General features: G+C 44.1%; 1 protein-coding gene across 4 annotated transcripts in view; it reads left to right on the forward strand.

The window, feature by feature from the left end:
* Nucleotides 1-20,676, forward strand: part of TBC1D8 (TBC1 domain family member 8) — a 144,046-nt gene that overhangs the window by 83,926 nt on the left and 39,444 nt on the right. For all 4 annotated transcript variants that reach the window (XM_030827854.1, XM_030827855.1, XM_030827852.1 and 1 more), the window contains exons 3-5: nucleotides 7,792-7,910; nucleotides 12,985-13,213; nucleotides 16,675-16,915. In XM_030827854.1, coding sequence (XP_030683714.1) covers nucleotides 7,792-7,910; nucleotides 12,985-13,213; nucleotides 16,675-16,915 — 589 coding nt within the window. The remainder of the gene's footprint in view (nucleotides 1-7,791; nucleotides 7,911-12,984; nucleotides 13,214-16,674; nucleotides 16,916-20,676) is intronic.

Genomic DNA, 20,676 nt, shown 5'->3' on the forward strand with positions numbered 1-20,676 from the left:
CGAAGAGAGAACATTTTACTCTTCCCATGCAGTCTTTGGAACAAAATGCCTTAAAGGCCAGTACAGTACCTTGTCATGGCTGTACGTCTACCTTATAAGAGAGGAGGATTCATTATTTTAATAGACAGCTGGTTGTTTAGATTTAGCCAGGTGCATTTGGTGTAAGAATTGGAAGTCGTAAACACACTGCCAGCCAGAAAGCACCTTCCTCCCATAGCCACTGGCTGTGTCTCCAACACCATACAAATACATGGTCAGAGGCCACCAGAAACAGCAGGAGAGAGGAGATGGGAGGATTCATAATAATGCAATTGCACACTTCATAGACTACAGTATAGTGTCAATATAACTTTGATTTTTTTTTTTTTTTTGGGATAGTCTCACTCTGTCACCCAGGCTGGAGTGCAGTGCTACTTGATCTCCGCTCACTGCAACTTCTGCCTCCCGGATTCAAGAAATTCTCCTGCCTCAGCCTCTCGAGTAGATGAGATTACAGGTGCATGCCACCACACCTGGCTAATTTTTGCATTTTTAGTAGAGACGGGGTTTCGCCATGTTGGCCAGGCTGGTCTCAAACTCCTGACCTTGTGATCCGCCCGCCTCAGCCTCCCAGTGTGCTGGGATTACAGGCATGAGCCACTGTGCCAGGCCAGTATATGCACTGGGAAGGCAAAACATTTGTGTGACTTGCTTTATTGTGATATTTCCTTAATTTCATGGGTCTGGAATTGAATCCATAATATTTTTGAGGTATGCTGTACATATGTGTAATCAAAACACTAATTAGTTATTTTTTCTGTGTAATTATTTTAATAACCCAATAGTTAACTTTATCCATTTTTTAAATAATTGGTTTTTCCCCCATATTGATTTAATCTTATGTAAATACCATATTTTTCATTCCTAAAGGTTTGAGTTGGGTCTTTTTAAATGTCTTCCATTTGGCTTCTTAACAGGCCTGTGCCTTCTTCTACCATTTGAACGTATGGAGTATATTTACATTTATTTTATTTTATTTTTTTTTTTTTGAGATGTACTCTTGCTCTTTCGCCCAGGCTGGAGTACAGTGGTGTGATCTTGGCTCACTGCAACCTCCACCTCCCGGGTTCAAGCAATTCTCTTGCCTCAGCCTCCTGAGTAGTTGGGACTACCAGCACCTGCCACCACGCCCAACTAATTTTTGTATTTTTAGTAGAGACTGGGTTTCACCATGTTGGCCAGGCTGGTCTCAAACTCCTGATCTCAGGTGATCTGCCTGCCTCGGCCTCCCAAAGTGTTGAGATTATAGGCATGAGCCACTGTGCCTGCCTTAGAGTATATTTATAATAGCTGTTTTATGTCTTGGTCTACTGATTCTATTTTTTGTGTCATTCCTGACTCTGTTTCTACTTACTGATTTTTCATTTGATCATAGATTATGTTTTTCCTGTGTCTTCTATTCCTGCTTTTATTTCTGAAAAGTGTGTCTAATGGTACTAATACAAGGACATTTTAATGACCACTTCAATTATAAATTAAAAGGCTATTTTACTTTTACTGTCCAAGAGATTAAGTTTGTCTGTTTTTCACTTTTAGGACTCTTTAATTTCACTCGAAGGCAAAAAAAGCCAAGGAAATTTTGTAAAAAGAAACATTTAAAGCTTATTTTCTTAAACTCTATAGTGAGAAATATACCCGACTGAAAATCTTGTAAATCATGATGATGGGATGATCATTGAACTTTTTTATGTTCTTGTAAAGATACTGCTTTCGACTTACAGATTAGATGTTACAGTATTCACTTGAAGAATGTCAGCGTTCTGAAAATCAAAGGCGTTTTGTTCCAACCCTTTCCCTCCTTCATTTGTAATTTTTGCTTGAATTCTGTGATCCTGAGTTACCCTGCACAGGGTGAGTGTTGAGTGAGATTTGGGAATGACATTGCCATGACAGTTAACTTTTAACTAGCTCCTTTGTAGTCTGTATGGCTTTTAGCCCAGGCATTTAGACAGTAGATGGTTAGTGTTTGGCCTGTAGAGAAATGTCTTGTCATTTCAGAGGAACAGATCTGAACTATACACACAGAATGCCCGTTTCATTGTTGATTAGGACTTAGGTGGCTGGAGAAGGCACTTAATTCATTGGATATTTACTGTGCAGAGAGAAGCAGCTGCTTTTGAAAACAAGCTTGGATCAAGTTCTTTGTGGCAGTGTCCATGCAGGAGCTGTGGGCATAGACAACGAGATGCTTGTTTTATTTCCTGAAAATACCTTTGGGAAAAACCCAAGAGAATAAATATTGTGTGTGCGTTTCAGTGTGACTCAGCCACTGGGAGCTTCCATCCATGACGATGTCATGGGCAGAGCCAGGCCCGAGTCAGATGAATTGGCTTTCGGGTTGGTTATTTTCTTCACTTTGCTCTTCTCACCTAGAAAATTAAAATACTGGCAGTTACCTTGTTTTTTATGTATTTTATGGAGATAAGTGATATTATGTGTATGGTATAGGGAACAAAATTCTGACACATGTCAGGCATCCAGAAAATGTCCTCTGTTGACCACCTCTGGTTGCTCTTAGAACATGGATTTGGTTACTCCTAAGTCATCAGTGTTTTTTGTTTTGTGGTCTTAACCTGAGGTTTCTAATACTGAATTTTAGTTTTGCAGAGGCATTTATAACTCTGACTTTTGACTTCTTATGTGGTTGAAGTTTAAGATTCACTGGACTTCCATTTTCTTAGAAAATGAAAAAGTCTTTTTTTTGAAAAATTGGAGGTCTTATTAAGACAGGCGTAGTTTCACTAATTGGACTTCCATGATGGTCCACAATATTCCTATAAATTTTGGTTTTAGACAGCTGCATTAGTTTGCTAGTGCTGCTCCCTACCTCTACCCCCCCCTCCATCCCCCTCCATACACTGAGTAGCTTAAATAACAAGCATTTATTTCTCACAGTTCTGGCGACTGGGAAGTCCAGGATCAAGGTGCCAGCAGGGTTGGTTTCTGGTGAGGTCTCCTTTCTCCTTGGATTGCAGACAGCAGCCTTCTCTCTGTGTCCTCACATGGCCTTTTCTCCGTGGATGCACTTCCACGGTGTCTCTTCTTATAAGGACACCAGTCATGCCAAACTAGAGCCCTGCTTTAATGACCTTATTTAACCTTACACCTCCTTAAAAGTGCTATCTCCAGACACACTCCCATTGGGAGCGGGGTCTTCAACATGAATTTTGGGGAGACAAAATGCAGGCCATAATAGTGGCTGTCCTCTGTCTTGGTTTTGGAAAGTCAGCAGAAGCAGCTGAGAACATTGCTGTGGTACTGAGTTAATTTGTAGGCTTTTTATCATTCTGCGTCTTCAATGGATGACACATTCTCACTTTCTTGTTTTCTATTCTCTACCCTTCCCACTGCTTGTATGTCTGTAATGCAGTGGCTTTCAATTTTTTTTTGACCATGACCTACAGACAGAAATATATTCACGTGTGTGTGCACAACTCTAACACATATTTTACAAATCAGTAGCTATCCTTAGGAGTTTGCATGTATTCTGTTTTCTATTTTTTTTTTGAAAAAAGGTATTTTCAGATGTGCTACTTTATGTAATTTGAAAAACTGCTGTAGTATAGTTTGAGAACTGTGATATGTGACATATATTAAAGGACTTTCCCTTTAATCTTTTGTGGTGATGGATGTGCAGTCGGCCTGCATTGATTTGTGGAATTTGTGGAACCCATCATAAGACTTTCCTGCAGAGGAAATTATAGTCTGGAAAATTTCCCTGCCATTTGGCAATTTTTGTAGGAAATAGAAGCCAGTAGGGTGGAAAAGTTTCATCATATTGATTGTCTTTGCTGGGAGAAGCATACAGTTATGTCTTATATTCAGGAGCAGGGTAGATTGGAACAAAAGCTTACTATAGCTCAGTGATAGATATTTTTTATGTGTGGTTTATTTTCTCTTTTAAGATGTGGGTTTGTTTTTGTTTTAGAATTATCTTTCTCTATGACAAGCTCCTTCCCAATAGGTAGAATTAATTTTGTAAAGAACAAAAGTCTAGTTTTTTGATGACTTTGTCTCAAATCTTAATTCTGTAGGGATATATTGTGTTGGGGCTTGATGATAATTTATTCATGTTATCTGAAGTTATCAGCTGAGGAAGACGCATGTGGTTAGCTGGTATCAGTTAACGGTGTTAGCCCCTGTGAGCTTAATAGCAGGATAAGTGAAAACCTGTATCAGGTCGTCCGAAAGGATGCATTTGGGAGGATGGGAGTAGAGGGAGAGAGCTTGCTGTAAGTGGAAGCACAAAGTATCTCCTTTAATGCCCAGCCATAGCAAGAACTGGGCCTGAGGATGATGCAAATGATACTTAAAAATTCAAATTAGCAGGGCTGGGCGTGGTGGCTCACTCCTGTAATCCCAACACTTTGGGAGGCCAAGGCGGGCGGATCACAAGGTCAGGAGTTCGATACCAGGCTGACCAACATGGTGAAACCCCGTCTCTACTAACAACACAAAAGTTAGCCAGGCATGGTGGTGTGCGCCTGTGGTCCCAGCTATTCGGGAGGCTGAGGTGGGAAAATCACTTGAACCCAGGAGGCAGAGTTACAGTGAGCCAAGATCACACCATTGCACTCCAGCCTGGGTGACAGAGACTCCATCTCCAAAATAATAATAGTAATAATAATAATAATTCAAATATAGCTTTTTATGGAAGGATCCTAGGGTACTTCGAGGTTGTAGAGAGTCATTTCATGCCCTGGTTTGCCCTTCATTTGATATGATTTTGGACAAATACTTGAGCCTCCATTTCCTCATTCAGTCTTCATCACAGACCAGTGAGATAGCATCTGGAACAGAGTAGCACCACAAAGGTGAGTCTTCTCCCTGCTTTAGTTCTTCTTCGTTCCTGCAACTCTTGGTTCTCTCTTCTTCTGTCTCAATGAGTCCATGAAAACAAATAGCAAAAGATCGAGGTCCCATAAAACGCTCCTTTTTTAGCTTATTCTTCACTTTTTTTTTTCTTTAAGTATTCTGAGTAACAGGTTTTATTGTAATGGATAATAAATGATAAAGACCTAGAAAGAAAAGGTCTTAAAGTACCAAGGAAAAGCAGAGCCCTGGGCTACCCCAGGTGCTTGTGCAAGATTATCAGCTTGGGTGGAACCCGACTTAGTGATGTGATAGAGAGACACCATTGCTGGCCCACTAGGTTTAGATGAGGGTGTTCTTGTGGCTGACACCTACACACCTGCCACCTGGGAGCACTGAACAGGACAGGGAGACTTAAGCCAGAGGCAGGTAAACCACATGTACCCCTAAGTCGGGCCAGCATGGCATGTGTTATAACCAGCTGAGGAACCAAGCAGACGCTCTGGGCCTCAGTGCAGGTAGGGAAAGGTTGGAAGCTTCAAGAGAGTCATGCTGGGGAGCCTAGAGTAGCTGGGTTTGATTTTGTTTTAAAATAAGCTTTCCCGATTGTAAGAGGGATGGGGAGCCTGAAGGACCAGGGGTTTCGTGGCACCGCAGGAGCCCTCCCACATGGCGGGAAGTGGAGAGCAAGAGGACCGGGACCTCTCACCTCAGAGGAAGCTTCTGCTACACCTGAGTGGGCTGCTGCTTGGGCTTCTGTGATCCATGGAGAGCAGGACACGGGAGGTGGGACTGAGGGGCAGCAGGGCAGGGTCACTGACCAAGTGCTCTTGGTGTAGGGACCATGAGCACACTCCTACAGGAGTCATGGCCCGTAAATAGAGACCTTGGGCAGAGAGAAGCCTGGGCTGGCCCTCCCAGCTCTGATGAGAACACTGGCTTTAGTGATGACTGAAGGATACTGCTTTGGCCAATGCCTTGCCCCAAAATTGGGAAAATACAAAATAAGCACCATTGTTTTAAACTTTCATTATTCCTTATGAAGTATTTTATTAGATACTTCTTTTTATTCCTTCCCTAAGTGCCTTCTCAGAACAACAGTCCTACTACAGATAGATGTTTTTCATTCTCATGGACTCCAAAGCAGCCACAAGTCCAGAGTCAGTCCCCTGGCACCTTCTTGTGTGGGGTGTTTATATTTACATTCCAGGGAGAGGAAGGCTGCACATAACATGCGGAGAGAAAGATGATGGAGCAAAATGCATGCCTGGCTTTTTTTTTGAGACGGAGTCTTGCTCTGTCACCCAGGCTGGATTGCAATAGCGTGATCTCGGCTCACTGCAACCTCCGCCTCCCAGGTTGGAGCAATTCTCCTGACCCAGCCTCCCAAGTAGCTGGGATTAGGGGAAGCCCACCACTATGCCTGGCTAATTTTTGTATGTTTAGTAGAGATGGGGTTTTATCATGTTGGCCAGGCTGGTCTCAAACTCCTGACCTCAAGTGATCCACTCACCTCGGCCTCCCAAAGTGCTGTGATTACAGGCATGAGCCACTGCGCCCGGTCCATATCTGGCTTTTGGGTAAGTGGTGTGTGGCTCCGGGCACCATATCCCTCTCACACTGGCTAGATGATTCAGCTCTGTTGTTTGTCTAATTTCTTTGAGGTTAGAATATCTCCTGCTTCCCATTTTGGAAACCTGCCTACAGTAGAAACACCTGATGCCCACGTGCCTTTTGTTGTCCGGGACCGTGTGTGTTTCTAGTCGGTGGACCTTACTGAGCATCTGCTGTGTGCCAGGCCCTTCATGAGGAGCTGGAAATAGTCCGTGTGTTAAAGTGCCCATTGTCCAGTAGAGATGATGAGAATAGAGAGGAAATACAGACAACTAAAATGACTAAGCTTTTTGCTTAATGCTTTAATAATGTGGTGATTTTAAAAAATTGTCACTGAAAGAAATGAATTTACGCCTGTGATTTAATGCTTTTGTGTTTCTGTTTTAACATGTACTATAAGACCTCTTTTTATGTATGTTTTTAACGGTCATTGCTGTAAATGATATGAAGTATGCATTTGTAAGCTGTAAATTTCCTAGGCCCTTGCTTGTTGTGTTGCAGCGATGTTGGGTGCAAGTGGCAGCCCCTGGCCCTGGCAAGAGGCTCTTTCCTCCATGGACTTGGGCTTCAGTACCTCCTGAAGGGACCCTTGTTTTCATGGGAGAACTTTGCAAGGCTGCTCAGGATTGGTCTGCTACTCGGGGCTTGTTCCATGCCGGAGTAGCTGAATAATTAGAAATGTTTCTGTCATTTGAGTGGAGACGGTCAGAGTTCTTTGCGTTAGTAGGATGGGTGGGATGGTCATAGAACAGTCCCAGCGGTAACTCACTTGGCCACCTCGCCCATCTCTGTGGCAGTGGGAGTGACGCTTGCACATCCCAGTGCTGCAGGGAGGAGCACCACGGCCCCGATGGGGGTGGCTTCCTTTTCATCTGGCAAACTGTGGCCTGGGGTATGAAAGGCAAGATTTTTTTTTTTTTTTTTTTTAAGACAGAGTCTCGCACTCTCGCTGAGGCTGGAGTGCAGTGGTGCCATCTCGGCTCACTGCAAGCTCCGCCTCCTGGGTTCACGCCATTCTCCTGCCTCAGCCTCCCGAGTAGCTGGGACTACAGGTGCCCACCACCACACCTGGCTAATTTTTTAAATTTTTAGTAAAGACGGGGTTTCACCGTGTTAGCCAGGATGGCTCGATCTCCTGACCTTGTGATCCGCCCGCCTTGGTCTCCCAAAGTGCTGGGATTACAGGTGTGAGCCACTCCGCCTGGCCAAGGCCAGATGTTTTAACATCAACATGGGGATACACAATATTTGGAAAATGAGTTCATGTTCTAGGAATTACTTCTATTGCATTTTTTAATCTCTGTATCTTTTTCTGTTCAAATCCAGGTGCAACATTAGAGGAAATCAACCAGCACTGGGACTGGCTGGAACAAAATCTCCTCCACACCTTGTCCGTCTTTGATAATAAAGATGACATTGCCAGTTTTGTCAAAGGGAAGGTAAAGGTAGGTCCCTTGAGTTTAATGTTTCTCCCCATCTTTCCATCTTTCTTCCTTAAGACATTCCGAACACTGTAGCGTACTAACAGTTTTTTCTACTAACTGAACTTTTTGGCTTAATATGTAATGCCAAATAAGTTTCATTTATCACCTGTCTTAACTTTGTAGTCAGTCTAGCAAAATACACCTGACATGTTAAAAAAAAGACTTGGCTGGGCACGGTGGCTCATGCCTGTAATCCCAGCACTTTGGGAGGCCGAGGCAGGCAGATCATGATGTCAGGAGATCGAGACCATCCTGGCTAACACGGTAAAACCCCGTCTGTACTAAAAAATGCAAAAAAATTAGCTGGGCGTGATGGTGGGCGCCTGTAGTCCAGCTACTCGGGAGGCTGAGGCAAGAGAATGGCATGAACCCGGGAGGTGGTGCTTGCAGTGAGCCGAGATAGAGCCACTGCACTCCAGCCTGGGTGACAGAGCAAGACTCTGTCTCAAAAAAAAAAAAAAGACTTTATTCTCAGGCTTAGTTTTTTTTACCCTTTACAGGAGTGAAGGCCCTTTTTTATCCCAGGAAAAAAAATAATGTTAAGATTTATGTTTTCACAGAGCAACACATTATTTGACTTCTTAAATCACCTTTTTTTTTTTTTTTTGGCAGTTGTGACATCTTGTCACACTATTCTGTTGGATCTACCACTTTCCTCCTGCTAGAAGTGGATGTTTATTCTTAAAATATGTAAATTAAATGTAATGAAAGCCAATTAAGTTTTGAGTTGGCAAGAGAGGAATATTTTGGGAGGTATCTGTGATACTTCCTGTGAGTTACAGTCTTATATAACTGGCCTCACTGCAATAACATGATGGGTAATCAGTGCTTTAAAAGCCCCATTGGGCTGGGAGAGATGGTTTCTCATTCTAAATTTAACTCTCTCATTAAATACTTTAAAACATTAGCATGTGATACAGTTTTCCTTCCTTAGGGTAAAACCTAGCCCTTCGATTTTGTTTGTTTTCTGCAAAAAGCTTGGCTTTCTAATACCTCAAGTGCTATGGCTTTTAGTAAAGAGTGTCAAAGCAGATTTTTGATTTTGGAGGAACAAAATTTTTTCCTTTGGGGACTGGGGGATACTTGTGGGATTTGGTGAAAGGGAAGGCATCCCAAGTCCAGCCAGCTTGACAATGTCTTCTTGGAGTTATACTGGCCTGTGGGGTTAGGGGGTGGGCTAGGCCATGGTGAGCTCGGGTCAGCTCTCATCCTGGCCCAGCCAACTGTGGCTCACTTCCCTGGGTCAGATCACACTGGGGTGGCTACAGAAAGGCCCCATTCAGCGCTGTTTTTCCACACTTACCCTGCGTTTCTTGGTCTAATGCAAGTTGTAGTGGTTATTTGATTTAGGTGTTGCTCTTCTTAATTTGGAGGAAGAAAATTAACTTTCGCTACAGTGATTTTAAAACAGTTTCTGTAGAATAAGAAAACTTGTCCTTGACTCTCCTAGATTTCATGGCTGGGGCCCTGGAAATTACACTGACAAAAGATTAACAAGAGAAAAACAGAGTTTATTTTTGTTGGTTGTTTTTTTGAGACAGGGTCTTGCTCTGTCACTCAGGCTGGAGTGCAATGGTGCAATCGTGGCTCACATCAGCCTTGACCTCCCAGGCTCAAGTGATCCTCCTGCCTCAGTCTCCCATGTAGCTGGGGCTGCAAGCACACACCACCACACCTGGCTAATGTTTTTATTTTTTGTAGAGACGAGGTCTCATTATGTTGCCCAAGCTGGTATCGAATTCCTGGGCTCAAGCAATCCTCCTGCCTTGGCTTCCCAAAGTGCTGGGATTACAGATGTGAGCCACCACGCCCAGCCAAACAGAATTTATTTGAACACAAAAGCATGCATATGTGTAACAGAAACTCAGTGATGAGTAACTCACAGGGGTGGTTAGCACTTGGGCTTACATAGCATCTCAGCAAAGAACAGTGCATTTGTAGAAAGGTGACAAGACTAGGGAAAAGGCCTTTAGGCTTTTGGGGGCAGTGTACTGTGTGGGAAACTCATGGAAGCTAAGGATTATTTTAGTGAGGTTTATTATGTAGATTCCTCTCAGGGCTGTTTCTGGACTTGGGAGGGTCGAGAGCTGTTTCTGGTGATTGAGAGTCAAAGTCCTCTTTCTGGTACAGGAGCAGGACACACCTTGACAAATGGACCTTTAAAAACAGGTCCTGTTTTTAGGCAAATGCCAGGGGAAGACAGAGAGCCTTTTTGGTGTTTGCGGTTTCTCAGTTTTCTTCAGCTCAAAATAATCCTTATGCCAAAGTGGTGTGTTTTGGGGTGACATATTCTAGTCCGTGACACTTCGAAGCTAAAATGCTTTGAAAAATAAGTCCTGAGGAGGCAGGGCTGAGGAGTGTGGGGCCTGCCTGGTCTGAGCCTGGGAGTATAGTGTGACATTTGATCTCCCTTTCCTCTGGCCAAATCCTAAGGATCTGGGAATAGAGGCTTTTCTACTCATATCCTGAACCTTTGATGACTCTAGAAAACTTTTAAAAAAATCCCTGTTTCAAGCTGTGCCTATAACCAGAAACCACACTTCAAGGAAGGCAGGGTTCAGCACCGCCACCTCATGCCTGCATCAGGAGCCACTGGGTCCCACCCTGCAGCCATGCCTGCTGCCTGTCTGCTCCGGAGCCTTCATAAAGACCCCTCCACGCCTCACTTCCAGGGCAAGGGGAGAGCTCAGCACTCATTATATATTAGATATGCTTTTGAAAAATACTCATCTCTCTTAACTAGAACTTCATTAATGTATAATGTCTTGTTAAATGAAATGTGGGAAATAGAGAAAAACATAATGAAGAAAATAAAAATCACTTGAAATTTCATCAGCCTCCAGATTTCTTTTAAAAATAATTTTAGGCCGGGCGTGGTGGCTCATGCCTATAATCCCAGCACTTTGGGAGGCAGGTGGATCATGAGGTCAGGAAATCGAGACCATCCTGGCTAACACAGTGAAACCCTGTGTCTACTAAAAATACAAGAAATTAGCCGGGCGTGGTGGCGGGCGCCTGTAGTCCTAGCTACTCGGGAAGCTGAGGCAGGAGAATGGCATGAACCTGGGAGGCGGAGTTTGCAGTGAGCCATGATCGCGCCACTGCACTCCAGCCTGGGTGACAGAGCGAGACTCTGTCTCAAAAAAAAAAAAATAATAATAATAATAATTTTAAATTACATTGTTATTTTAATGTCAATGCTTAGGTTTAATTTTGAAAATAGCTTATAAAGTAGTGCAGGGTTTGATAACAATACCCAAAAAGTAGTCTTGTCTTGAGGGACATAGCTTTTCATGAGACATACCTACAAAAAAAAAAAAAGGGAAATGTTAATAAAAATAAATGATAGAGGTATATATATATGTGTGTGTGTATTTTGAGAGATGGGGTCTTGCTGTTTTGCCCAGGCTGGAGTGCAGTGGCTGTTCACAGGTGCCATCATAGTGCACTGTAGCCTCAAACTTTTGGGCTTACATGACTCTCCTGCCTCAGCCTCCTGAGTAGCTGGGATTTGAATGATAAATGTATTTTTATAATCAGGTAGCATATGTGAGGCTTGGGGCCCAGGAGTTCCTAAACAGCTGCTCACATGGAGGTACCAAGAAGATATTTTCAGGGAAGGATTTTGCGGTGAGCTCCCAGGGATGGGAAATCAGATTTCTGATGTTAGCAATGAGTTGTCAATTAGGAACAAATAGGCCACAAGCTTGAATTCTAGGCCCTTCTGCCACCACCCCAGATTATGAAGGACACTACTTGTTACTCATTTTTGGCAAATAATTGTAGATTCAGATGTTTTGTTTTCCCATAGACCCGAGTGCTTTGGAGGTTATTTATGACCTTGGGAACCTTGGCCAATATCCATTTAAGGCTACAAAGTGAGCCACACAGTCAGGCAGGTAGTAGCCTTAAATACCAACATTTTTGAACCTAATGAGGAAGATCTTCATGAGTTTTTCTCAAAAGACTAACTTTTTTTTTTTTTTTTTTTTTTTTTTTGAGGACTCTGTCATCCAGGTTGGAGTGCAGTGGCACAATCTTGGCTCACTGCAGCCTCTGCCTCTGGGGTTCAAGCGATTCTTGTGCCTCAGCCTCCCAAGTAGCTGGGATTGCAGGTGGCACCACCACACCTGGCTAATTTTTGTATTTTTAGTAGAGATGGGGTTTCACCATGTTGGCCGGGCTGGTCTCGAACTCCTGGCCTAAAGTGATCTGCCCACCTCCGTCTCCCAAAGTGCTGGGATTACAGGTGTGAGCCACCGCACCTGGATACTCAAAGGACTAACTTTTATCTTAAAGTTGGATAGTTCTTTGGGATTGATGCTGAGTTCACAGGCCGGAGCCAGTCCTTTTATCCTCATATGCCTGTAGGGAAGATTTAGAAAATGATCATTTGTGGCCGGGCATGGTGGCTCACGCCTGTAATCCCAGCACTTTGGGAGGCTGAGGCGGGTGGATCACCTGAGGTCGGGAGTTCGAGACCAGCCTGACCAACATGGAGAAACCCTGTCTCTACTGAAAATACAAAATTAGCCCAGTGTGGTGGTGCATGCCTGTAATCCCAGCTATTTGGGCGGTTGAGGCAGGAGAATCACTTGAACCCAGGATGTGGAGGTTACGGTGAGTTGAGATCGCTCCATTGCACTCCAGCCTGGGCAACAAGAACAAAACTCCGTCTCCAAAAAAAAAAGAAAAGAAAAGAAAAAAAAGAAAATGATCGTTTGTTTGGGAACTGGGCTTAGAAGTCAAATGATTTGCCCAGAGCCTCATGATTGGTAAGTGGCTGAGTGAGAGACTGGTTCTTGGGTTTTCTGACCCCGACTGCTGTTTCTTTTTTTTCTGCTGCAGCCGTGTGTCTGGGTGGCTGACGGATGACACGGCTGAGCCATTCTCCTTGTCAGGTGTGTCTGTCGTTGAAGCAGCGCACACTTCTTGGGGGCCTGTGCGCCTCAGTCCCTCCTGCTTCCCGTCCCTTGCACCCCCTGCCTTCCCATTACTGGCTCACTGAGCAGGGACTGTCATCTCTCTGTGTCAGGCTCTGATAGCCGAGGAGACCAGCAGCAGGCTCGCTGAGCAGGAGGAGGAACCTGAGAAATTCCGAGAAGCCCTGGTGAAGTTTGAGGCCAGGTTCAACTTCCCCGAGGCGGAGAAGCTGGTCACCTACTACTCCTGCTGCTGTTGGAAGGGCAGGGTGCCCCGCCAGGGCTGGCTGTACCTCAGCATCAACCACCTCTGCTTCTACTCCTTCTTCCTGGGCAAGGAACGTAAGTGAGGCCTGGCAGGCTCTTCCAAGATAAAGTTGGCCCTCGGGACTCAGTGCTGCTCCCAGGAAGGGCCATTAACAGGAAGAGTTGGACAGATTTAAATAAATGGTGGAGATGACACCAGGTGACACTTGATTACTTATATATGCTACTGCTAGCAGGGGATTAGATCTGGAGAATTCACTTTTTCTACTGCTTCAAGAAACATCCTGTATAGTTCACTTTATATAGCCACTAAAGGGTTTTTACTACTGTAAGTTGTTTAGAAAACATAGTGTTATCACTGATGGCTTAATATTTCTCAAAGTGGAGAACATATTCCTGCTTTTTAACAAAGCAGCCCATTAAAAAAATTCCTGGCGCTGAAGGTCAGGACTGCCGCTTGGAAGACTGGCTGGATAAGCAGTTGCTTCCAGAAGGGGAATTCTTCACTATCTCCCTGAGATTCATGCACTGATTCACTGCTCACCTATTCATCCAGTGGCAGGAATTGTCCTAGGCAATGGGATTCCAACGTGAAAAAGAGAAGCCACAAGTGTCAATTGTATATTGAATGTTTAAAAAGTCATTCCCACGGAAACTCCTTCCAGAACCAAATATTGTTTCAAGTACTCATGTTGGGTAGTATGGATGCTGCATATATGAGTGTGTAATTTTGTTTTCTTTCTTCATTTATATTTCAAGTTGAACCAGTGAGAGGAGCTTCTCTTGAGGGTCTGCTGTGGCTGGCTTCTGGAACGTGGTGTTCCTTTTCCAGCTCGCCAGCCTTGGTTCTGATGGTCTAGGATATACACCCTATCTGCACAGCCCTTCCACACCCTCGGAGTGTGCCCTGACCTAACCTTGGCCACCTTCCTTCTTTTTGAAATGCTTTTCAAAGTACACCTGCCTTTCTTTCCTTTCTCTGTACTTAGCCTGTTGGAAACTCCTATTCATCCTTCATCCTTCAAAATTGAGTTCAGATTTTGTCACCTCCAGAAGGCCTTCCCTGGTCCCTATATTATTTGTACTGTATTTGCATTTTTATGCTGAGTCCCAGCAAGTCAGTGGTCACTTACTAATATGCATGTTTGTTTTTTTTGTGTGAACAAGCTCCTTCAATGCAGAGTGGGCGCTTCACAAAGGAGATGCTTAATGAATGAAAGTTGGTGGTGTAGGTGGAGCATGTACCTGTGTATATAAGAGTTTTTATGAAAGCAGCTAGAAGTAGTTGGAGAAGTTTATTGTCGAGCCTGATGCAGAAATGTGGCCTTTAAAATTATTAAAGCACTGAAAGTGGTATTGCAAGATAAATGGAAAGAAATGTTAAAAATAAAAATAGTCATTCTCTATTTCAAAAGGAAAATGAATTGTTTTCTGACACTTACTAGTGATTGTCACTAAACCTTATTGTGTTAGGAGGATAAGATTTGGAAAAAATAGGCCAGGCACAGTGGAAACCCTGCCTCTACTAAAAATACAAAAATTAGCCAGGCACGGTGGTGCATGCCTATGGTCCCAGTTACTCGGGAGGCTGAGGCACAAGAATCGCTTGAACCCTGGAGGTGGAGGTTGCAGTGAGCTGAGATCGCACCAGTGCACTCCAGCCTGGGTGACAAAGCAAGACTCCGCCTCAAAAAAAAAAAAAAAAAAAAAAAAGATTTAGGAAAAATAAATGATTCCTAATATGTGGTGACATTTCTGATTTTCAGGTGTTCTGCATGCCTCTCTGATGACAGCAAGCCGCCAGATGTTTAGACTTTCTGTTCTCCCTGCTGGCTCTGTATGGCCAGCCCTGGATACTGCTGTTAGAAACCTTTCTGAGACTAGACCAGGTGTTTCGAAAATGTACTGTTTGTACTACGTTACTTTTTTAAAGTTTCATAAAAACTACTTATACTCTGTCTTCTAAGACTCTAACAAATGTTACTGACACAGGCTAAATGTTAAGTCCATTTCTCTGAACGAGATCATGAATGATCCTCATTTACACACCTCTTTTTCCCATAGCTTACACCGTGAATGCTGTGTTTGAAACCAGAATTTATGTAGATTCAGAAACTTTTGCATAACTGTTGAAGTTTAAATATTCTTGAGAAAGGTATACGTTGTTAACTTGGTATTTCAGAATAGTGTTCCTTTGAAACATGCAGTAGCCAGCAGCTTGGGAAGTTTTACAGAGGTCTTTAAAAAAACCATTAGAATATGAGTTGGGTTTTGACCAACAGCTGGCTAGTGGTCTGTGCTCTTCTTTCCTGCTCTGGTTTAAAGGTATTTATACCAGCAGCGTATAAATGTTTCCTTTTCTCCACAACCTCGCCAGCATCTGTTATTGTTTGACTTTTTAATAATAGCCATTCTGGCTGGTATGAGGTAGCCTCTCATTATGGTTTTGATTTGCATTTCTCTAATGATCAGTGATGTTGAGCTTTTTTTTTTCTATATGCTTGTTGGCCGCATGTATGTCTTCTTTTGAAAAGTGTCCATGTCCTTTGGCCACTTTTTAACAGAGTGGTTTGTTTTTTTCTTGTAAATTTGTTTAAGTTCCTTATAGATACTGGATATTAGACCTTTGTGAGATGTCTAGTTTGCAAAAAATGTCCCCTATTCTGTAGGTTCTCTGTTTACTCTGTTGATAGCTTCTTTTGCTGTGCAGAAGCTCTTTCACTTAATTAGATCCCATTTGTCAGTGTTTGCTTCTGTTGCAATTGCTTTTTGGCATCTTCATCATAAAATCTTTTCCTGTTCCCATGTCCAGAATGGTATTGGCTGGTGTAAATTAGCTCAATCATTGTGGAACGCAGTATCGCAATTCTTCAAAGAACTAAAAATAGAACTACCATTCAATTCAGCGATACCATTACTAGGTGTATATCCAAAGGAATATAAGTTGTCTACCGTAAAGACACATACGTGCGTATATTCATTGCAGCACTATTCACAATAGCAAAGACATGGAATCAACCTAAATGCCCATCATTCGTAGACTGGATAAAGAAAATGTGGTACATGTACACCATGGAATACTATGCAACCATAAAAAAGAATGAGATCATGTCCTTTGCAGGAACATGGATGGAGCTGGAGGCCATTATGCTTTGCAAATTAACACGGGTACAGAAAACCAAATACCGCATGTTCCCACTTAGGACTGGGAGCTAAATGATGAGAACCCATGGACACACACAGGCACCTACTTGAGGGTGGAGGGTGGGAGGAGGGAGAAGATCAGAAAAAATTACTAATGGGTACCAGGCTTAACACCTGGGTGATGAAATAATCTGTACAGCAAACCCCCATGACATGAGTTTACCTATATTACAAACCTGCACGTGTATCCCTGTATCCCTGAACTTAAAAGATTTTTTAAAAAGGCATTTACACATTGGCCTAAGGAGAGCTTTTGATAGTTGCTTGCTGACACACTCAAGTTTGGCTCAAATTTTATGGCATAATATGTATTTCACCCTTTTCTCTTACAGTTAAACTTGTAGTTCCGTGGGTTGATATCCAGAAATTAGAAAGAACGTCCAATGTCTTTCTGACGGATACCATCCGAATCACCACGCAGAATAAGGAGCGTGACTTCTCCATGTTCCTGAACCTGGATGAGGTGTTTAAGGTCATGGAGCAGCTGGCCGACGTGACGCTGCGAAGGCTGCTGGATAATGAGGTCTTTGACCTCGACCCCGATCTGCAGGAGCCGAGCCAGATCACCAAGAGGTGAGAGCGTCTGTTCTAGAGTGTCTCCCACCCGCACAGGGGACCCATGAGCTGTGCCTGTCCCTTATGTACAAGTGCTTTTGTTAGCCTTGGTTATGTTAGATTTAAATTTCCCTTGTGGCGTAATCCAGATTTTCCTATGTCGTTAATCTCGACAGAGATACGATAGAAATGTTGATTACTCATTTCATTTACGCAGTGGACTTTGAGTTTTCAGATATTATTTCAAAATTGATTTTCATAAAATTGCTCTTAGAAATGTAGTATGGGTAGGGCCGGGTGCGGTGGCTCACGCCTGTAATCCCAGCACTTTGGGAGGCTGAGGCGGGTGGATCACGAGGTCAGGAGATCAAGACCATCCTGGCTAACATGGTGAAACCCTGTCTCTACTAAAAATACAAAAAAATTGGCTGGCTGTGTTGGCGGGCGCCTGTAGTCCCAGCTACTCAGGAGGCTGAGGCAGGAGAATGGCGTCAACCTGGGAGGCAGAGCTTGCAGTGAGCTGAGATCGCGCCACTGCCCTCCAGCCTGGGCGACAGAGCAAGACTCAGTCTCGGAAAAAAAAAAAAAAAGAAAAAAGTAAAAAGAAATGTAGTATGGGCAGCTGCATAATAGAAATCTGTGGAGCACTGTGCTTTGCTAGTGAACATTAAGATATTTTGTCTTTTCTTTTTCTTTCTTTTTTTATTTTTTTGAGATGGAGAATCTCTCTGTCCCCCAGGCTGGAGTACAATGGCGCTATCTCAGCTCACTGCAACCTCCGCCTCCCAGGTTCAAACAGTTCTCCTGCCTCAGCCTCCCGAGTAGCTGGGACTACAGGTGCCCACCACCACGCCCAGCTAATTTTTGTATTTTTAGTAGAGACAGGGTTTCAACCATGTTGGCCAGGCTGGTCTTGAACTCCTGACCTCGTGATCCGCCCGCCTCAGCCTCCCAAAGTGCTGAGATTACAGGTGTGAGCCACCGTGCCTGGCTGACATTTTGTCTTTTCACAGGAAATTACTTTGTAGAAAACATTTTCAGGACAGCTGGACCTATTTTTGGTACCACTTTGTCATCAGAAATATGCCTCACTAATAGTGTAAGTCAGTATGCTACGTGGTTTGTTTGCCACAAATTGATACTAATCCTAGAGACTTGTGAGATAGTTGTTTGAATTGTTTGTTTCTTTAAGGAAGTTCAACTTTATTATCCAAAGTTTTTATTTTTAATTTTTAAAGAACGACTAGTTATTTTTTATTATCTTGGTGCAAAAGTAATTAAAAGTAGAATTATCCTAGTGTCCAGCAATTCCATTTCTGGGTATATACACTAAAGAATTGAAAGCAGGGGCTCGGAGCTATTTGTACGCCCGTGTTTGCAGCAGCATTATTCATAGGCACCAAAAGGTAGAAGCAATGTGAGTGTCCAGCAAGAGATGAAGCCATCAGCAAAATGTGAGCTGCACAATGGAATATTACTCAGCCTTGAAAAGGAAGGAAATCCTGACCCACACTACTACATGGATGAACCTTGAGGACATTATGTTGAGTGAAATAAGTTGCAAAAAGACAAATACTGATACTCAAATGTGATTTTTCTGAGCTTTAATCTTCCATACTTGGGCTGGATGACATGCTAAGTTCCTTCAAAGCTCTAAAGTTAGTGTTCAGTAATAATACAGTGTTTTGTTGTTTTTTTTTTTAAAAAGACTTATTATTCTTGAAATCCATGCACTGTCCTCTGTCTTTTCTCAATGTGTGGGGGAGAGAGTGTCCCTTCATTCATGGCCTGTGAGCGGTGGCATGCTGAGGGTTTGATGTGTTCAGAAAGAATTCAAAGCCCCTTCATGCTGTGTCCATTTGTTTTAAATGGATCATGTGTAGTCATGAGTTAGGTAAAATCAAACACAAATGCTCTTGATTTTTTTGGTTAAGATTCCAAGGAATTTCACATGGTCTTGTGCCACCTCTGATAATCTGAGATGGAGGGTGAGGGGGTGCTTGTTGCCCCCTGTGAAAGGACACGCTTGGGGCAGTGTCCTTTGGGATTTGGACCTGCACCTCTCAGCCCCAGGCTCCCCATGATGGTCTCTCTGGCTCCATCTTGGGAGCACTTGTTTTAAAAGCAAGACAGTCCAGTACAGTGGGTGCCATGCCCTCCTGTATTTCTTCAAATGCCTCTACAGTAGTTGGTATCTGAGTCTTTTTAGTGCAGCTTACAAAGATATCTTAAAAATGGGAAAGTTGCAGGAAGCCCCGAAGCAACAAGCCTGGCTTGTGTGAGTTGCTAGAGGGCTCATAGGAGCGCCATTTGAAGCTTCTCCCCCTCTCCCTGCGTGTGTGGGGCACATGGGCATGTGAGCGTAACCGTGTAGTTGCAGGAGTCGGAGGCCTGTGCTAGCAGCTGTTCTGGCCAGCCCCACAGCGCTGGGATTTCCGGTGATTCCTCACAAATCTACTGATATCCTGGCACAGCCCCACTTCCAGATGTGGTGTTTTTTTTTTGTTTTTGGGTAGAAGGGAGGAAGGAATACATTGAAGGTCTGTAGCACCAAATCCCTTGTGGTAAGAGAACTGGTTTTGGAGAAAAGCCATCAGTTGGCAACCTTCATTTACATTCCAGAATTCAGGGAGATTCTACAAGACATTCCCCCTCTGTCTTCTACCCTGGGAATTATCAGAAAGAAGAGGGGAGAGGAAAGGCTAAAAAGGGCCTGGTGTTGGCCAGGGCTGAGCTGCCAGGGTGCCTGCAGGTGCGTGGGGCTGGCCCTGTGATGGGGCTGCAGGCTTCTGGGCCAAGCTGTTGACTGCAGGTTCAGCAGCTTTCTCAGAAAGTGAAAGGCATGTACCTTGCCTCCCAATTCCTGGCCAGTTTCATTTGTAGCATTTGTCATGGAGACGTGGGCCTGTGGGTATAAACAGGTAATGACTCAGTCTTCTTGAAGCCCTGCCAGGAGAGCCCAGGTTTGAAAGCTGAGGAAAACAATCTCTTCACGCTCGCTCCCTAGCTCTCCTTGGTTGGTCCCTTTTCCCTTCCCTTCCCAGATAATGGCTGCAGAAAGGTGCCCTTGGGGTCACGAGCCGGGTGAGCCTCAGATTGCCAATTAGTCATGATTGCCATGTGTGGCCACTCCAGCAGGACTTGTGGCCACAGTGCGGAGCCGCTCGTAGCTCCCTTGGGAGCAGGGAGGGTAGGGGGTGCATTGTCACCCCCGGTTGATGGGGCTGGTTGGAGTTGCCAGGCATGGGAGTCACCTGGCTCAGCCCTCACAGGGTGCAGGGGAGGCCCTGGGCCAGGGATCCCCACATCATAGCCATGGAGTCCAAGACGGCAGAGTGACTGAGGAGCTGCCCACAGAGGGAACAGAGGGAGGGAAGCGGAAAGGAAAAAAGATGATCCTGAAATCTCAAAACAGAAAAGATATATCCCGAAGTTGGGAATGGTGGGGTGAAAAAAAGTGTATTCAGCTATTTTTTGTTGGGGAGGGTGGTTGGAGAGTGATGGGCTTCATTAAATCAAATTACAATCTGTTTTGACTGGCTGAAGATGCTGGAGGAGAGCTGAATTAAAGCGGTGTAGTAAATGGAAACTCTGTTTCCTGCAAGGCAGGCTCTTTCTGCTGGTTTATAAAGTTGAATAGCGGCTGCCCAAAGGCAGGTGTCCTCAGCAGGGAACCCTGGTCCCCCGTGGCCTGGCTGGTTCTGAACTCTCTGGTCTGGCTGGCTTTGCAGACCCTCTGGCCTTCCCCTTTCCTCCCCTCCCCCCACTCTCCCTTTTCC

This window comes from Nomascus leucogenys, chromosome 14 (assembly GCF_006542625.1).
Source record: "Nomascus leucogenys isolate Asia chromosome 14, Asia_NLE_v1, whole genome shotgun sequence".
Classification (NCBI taxonomy): domain Eukaryota; kingdom Metazoa; phylum Chordata; class Mammalia; order Primates; family Hylobatidae; genus Nomascus; species Nomascus leucogenys.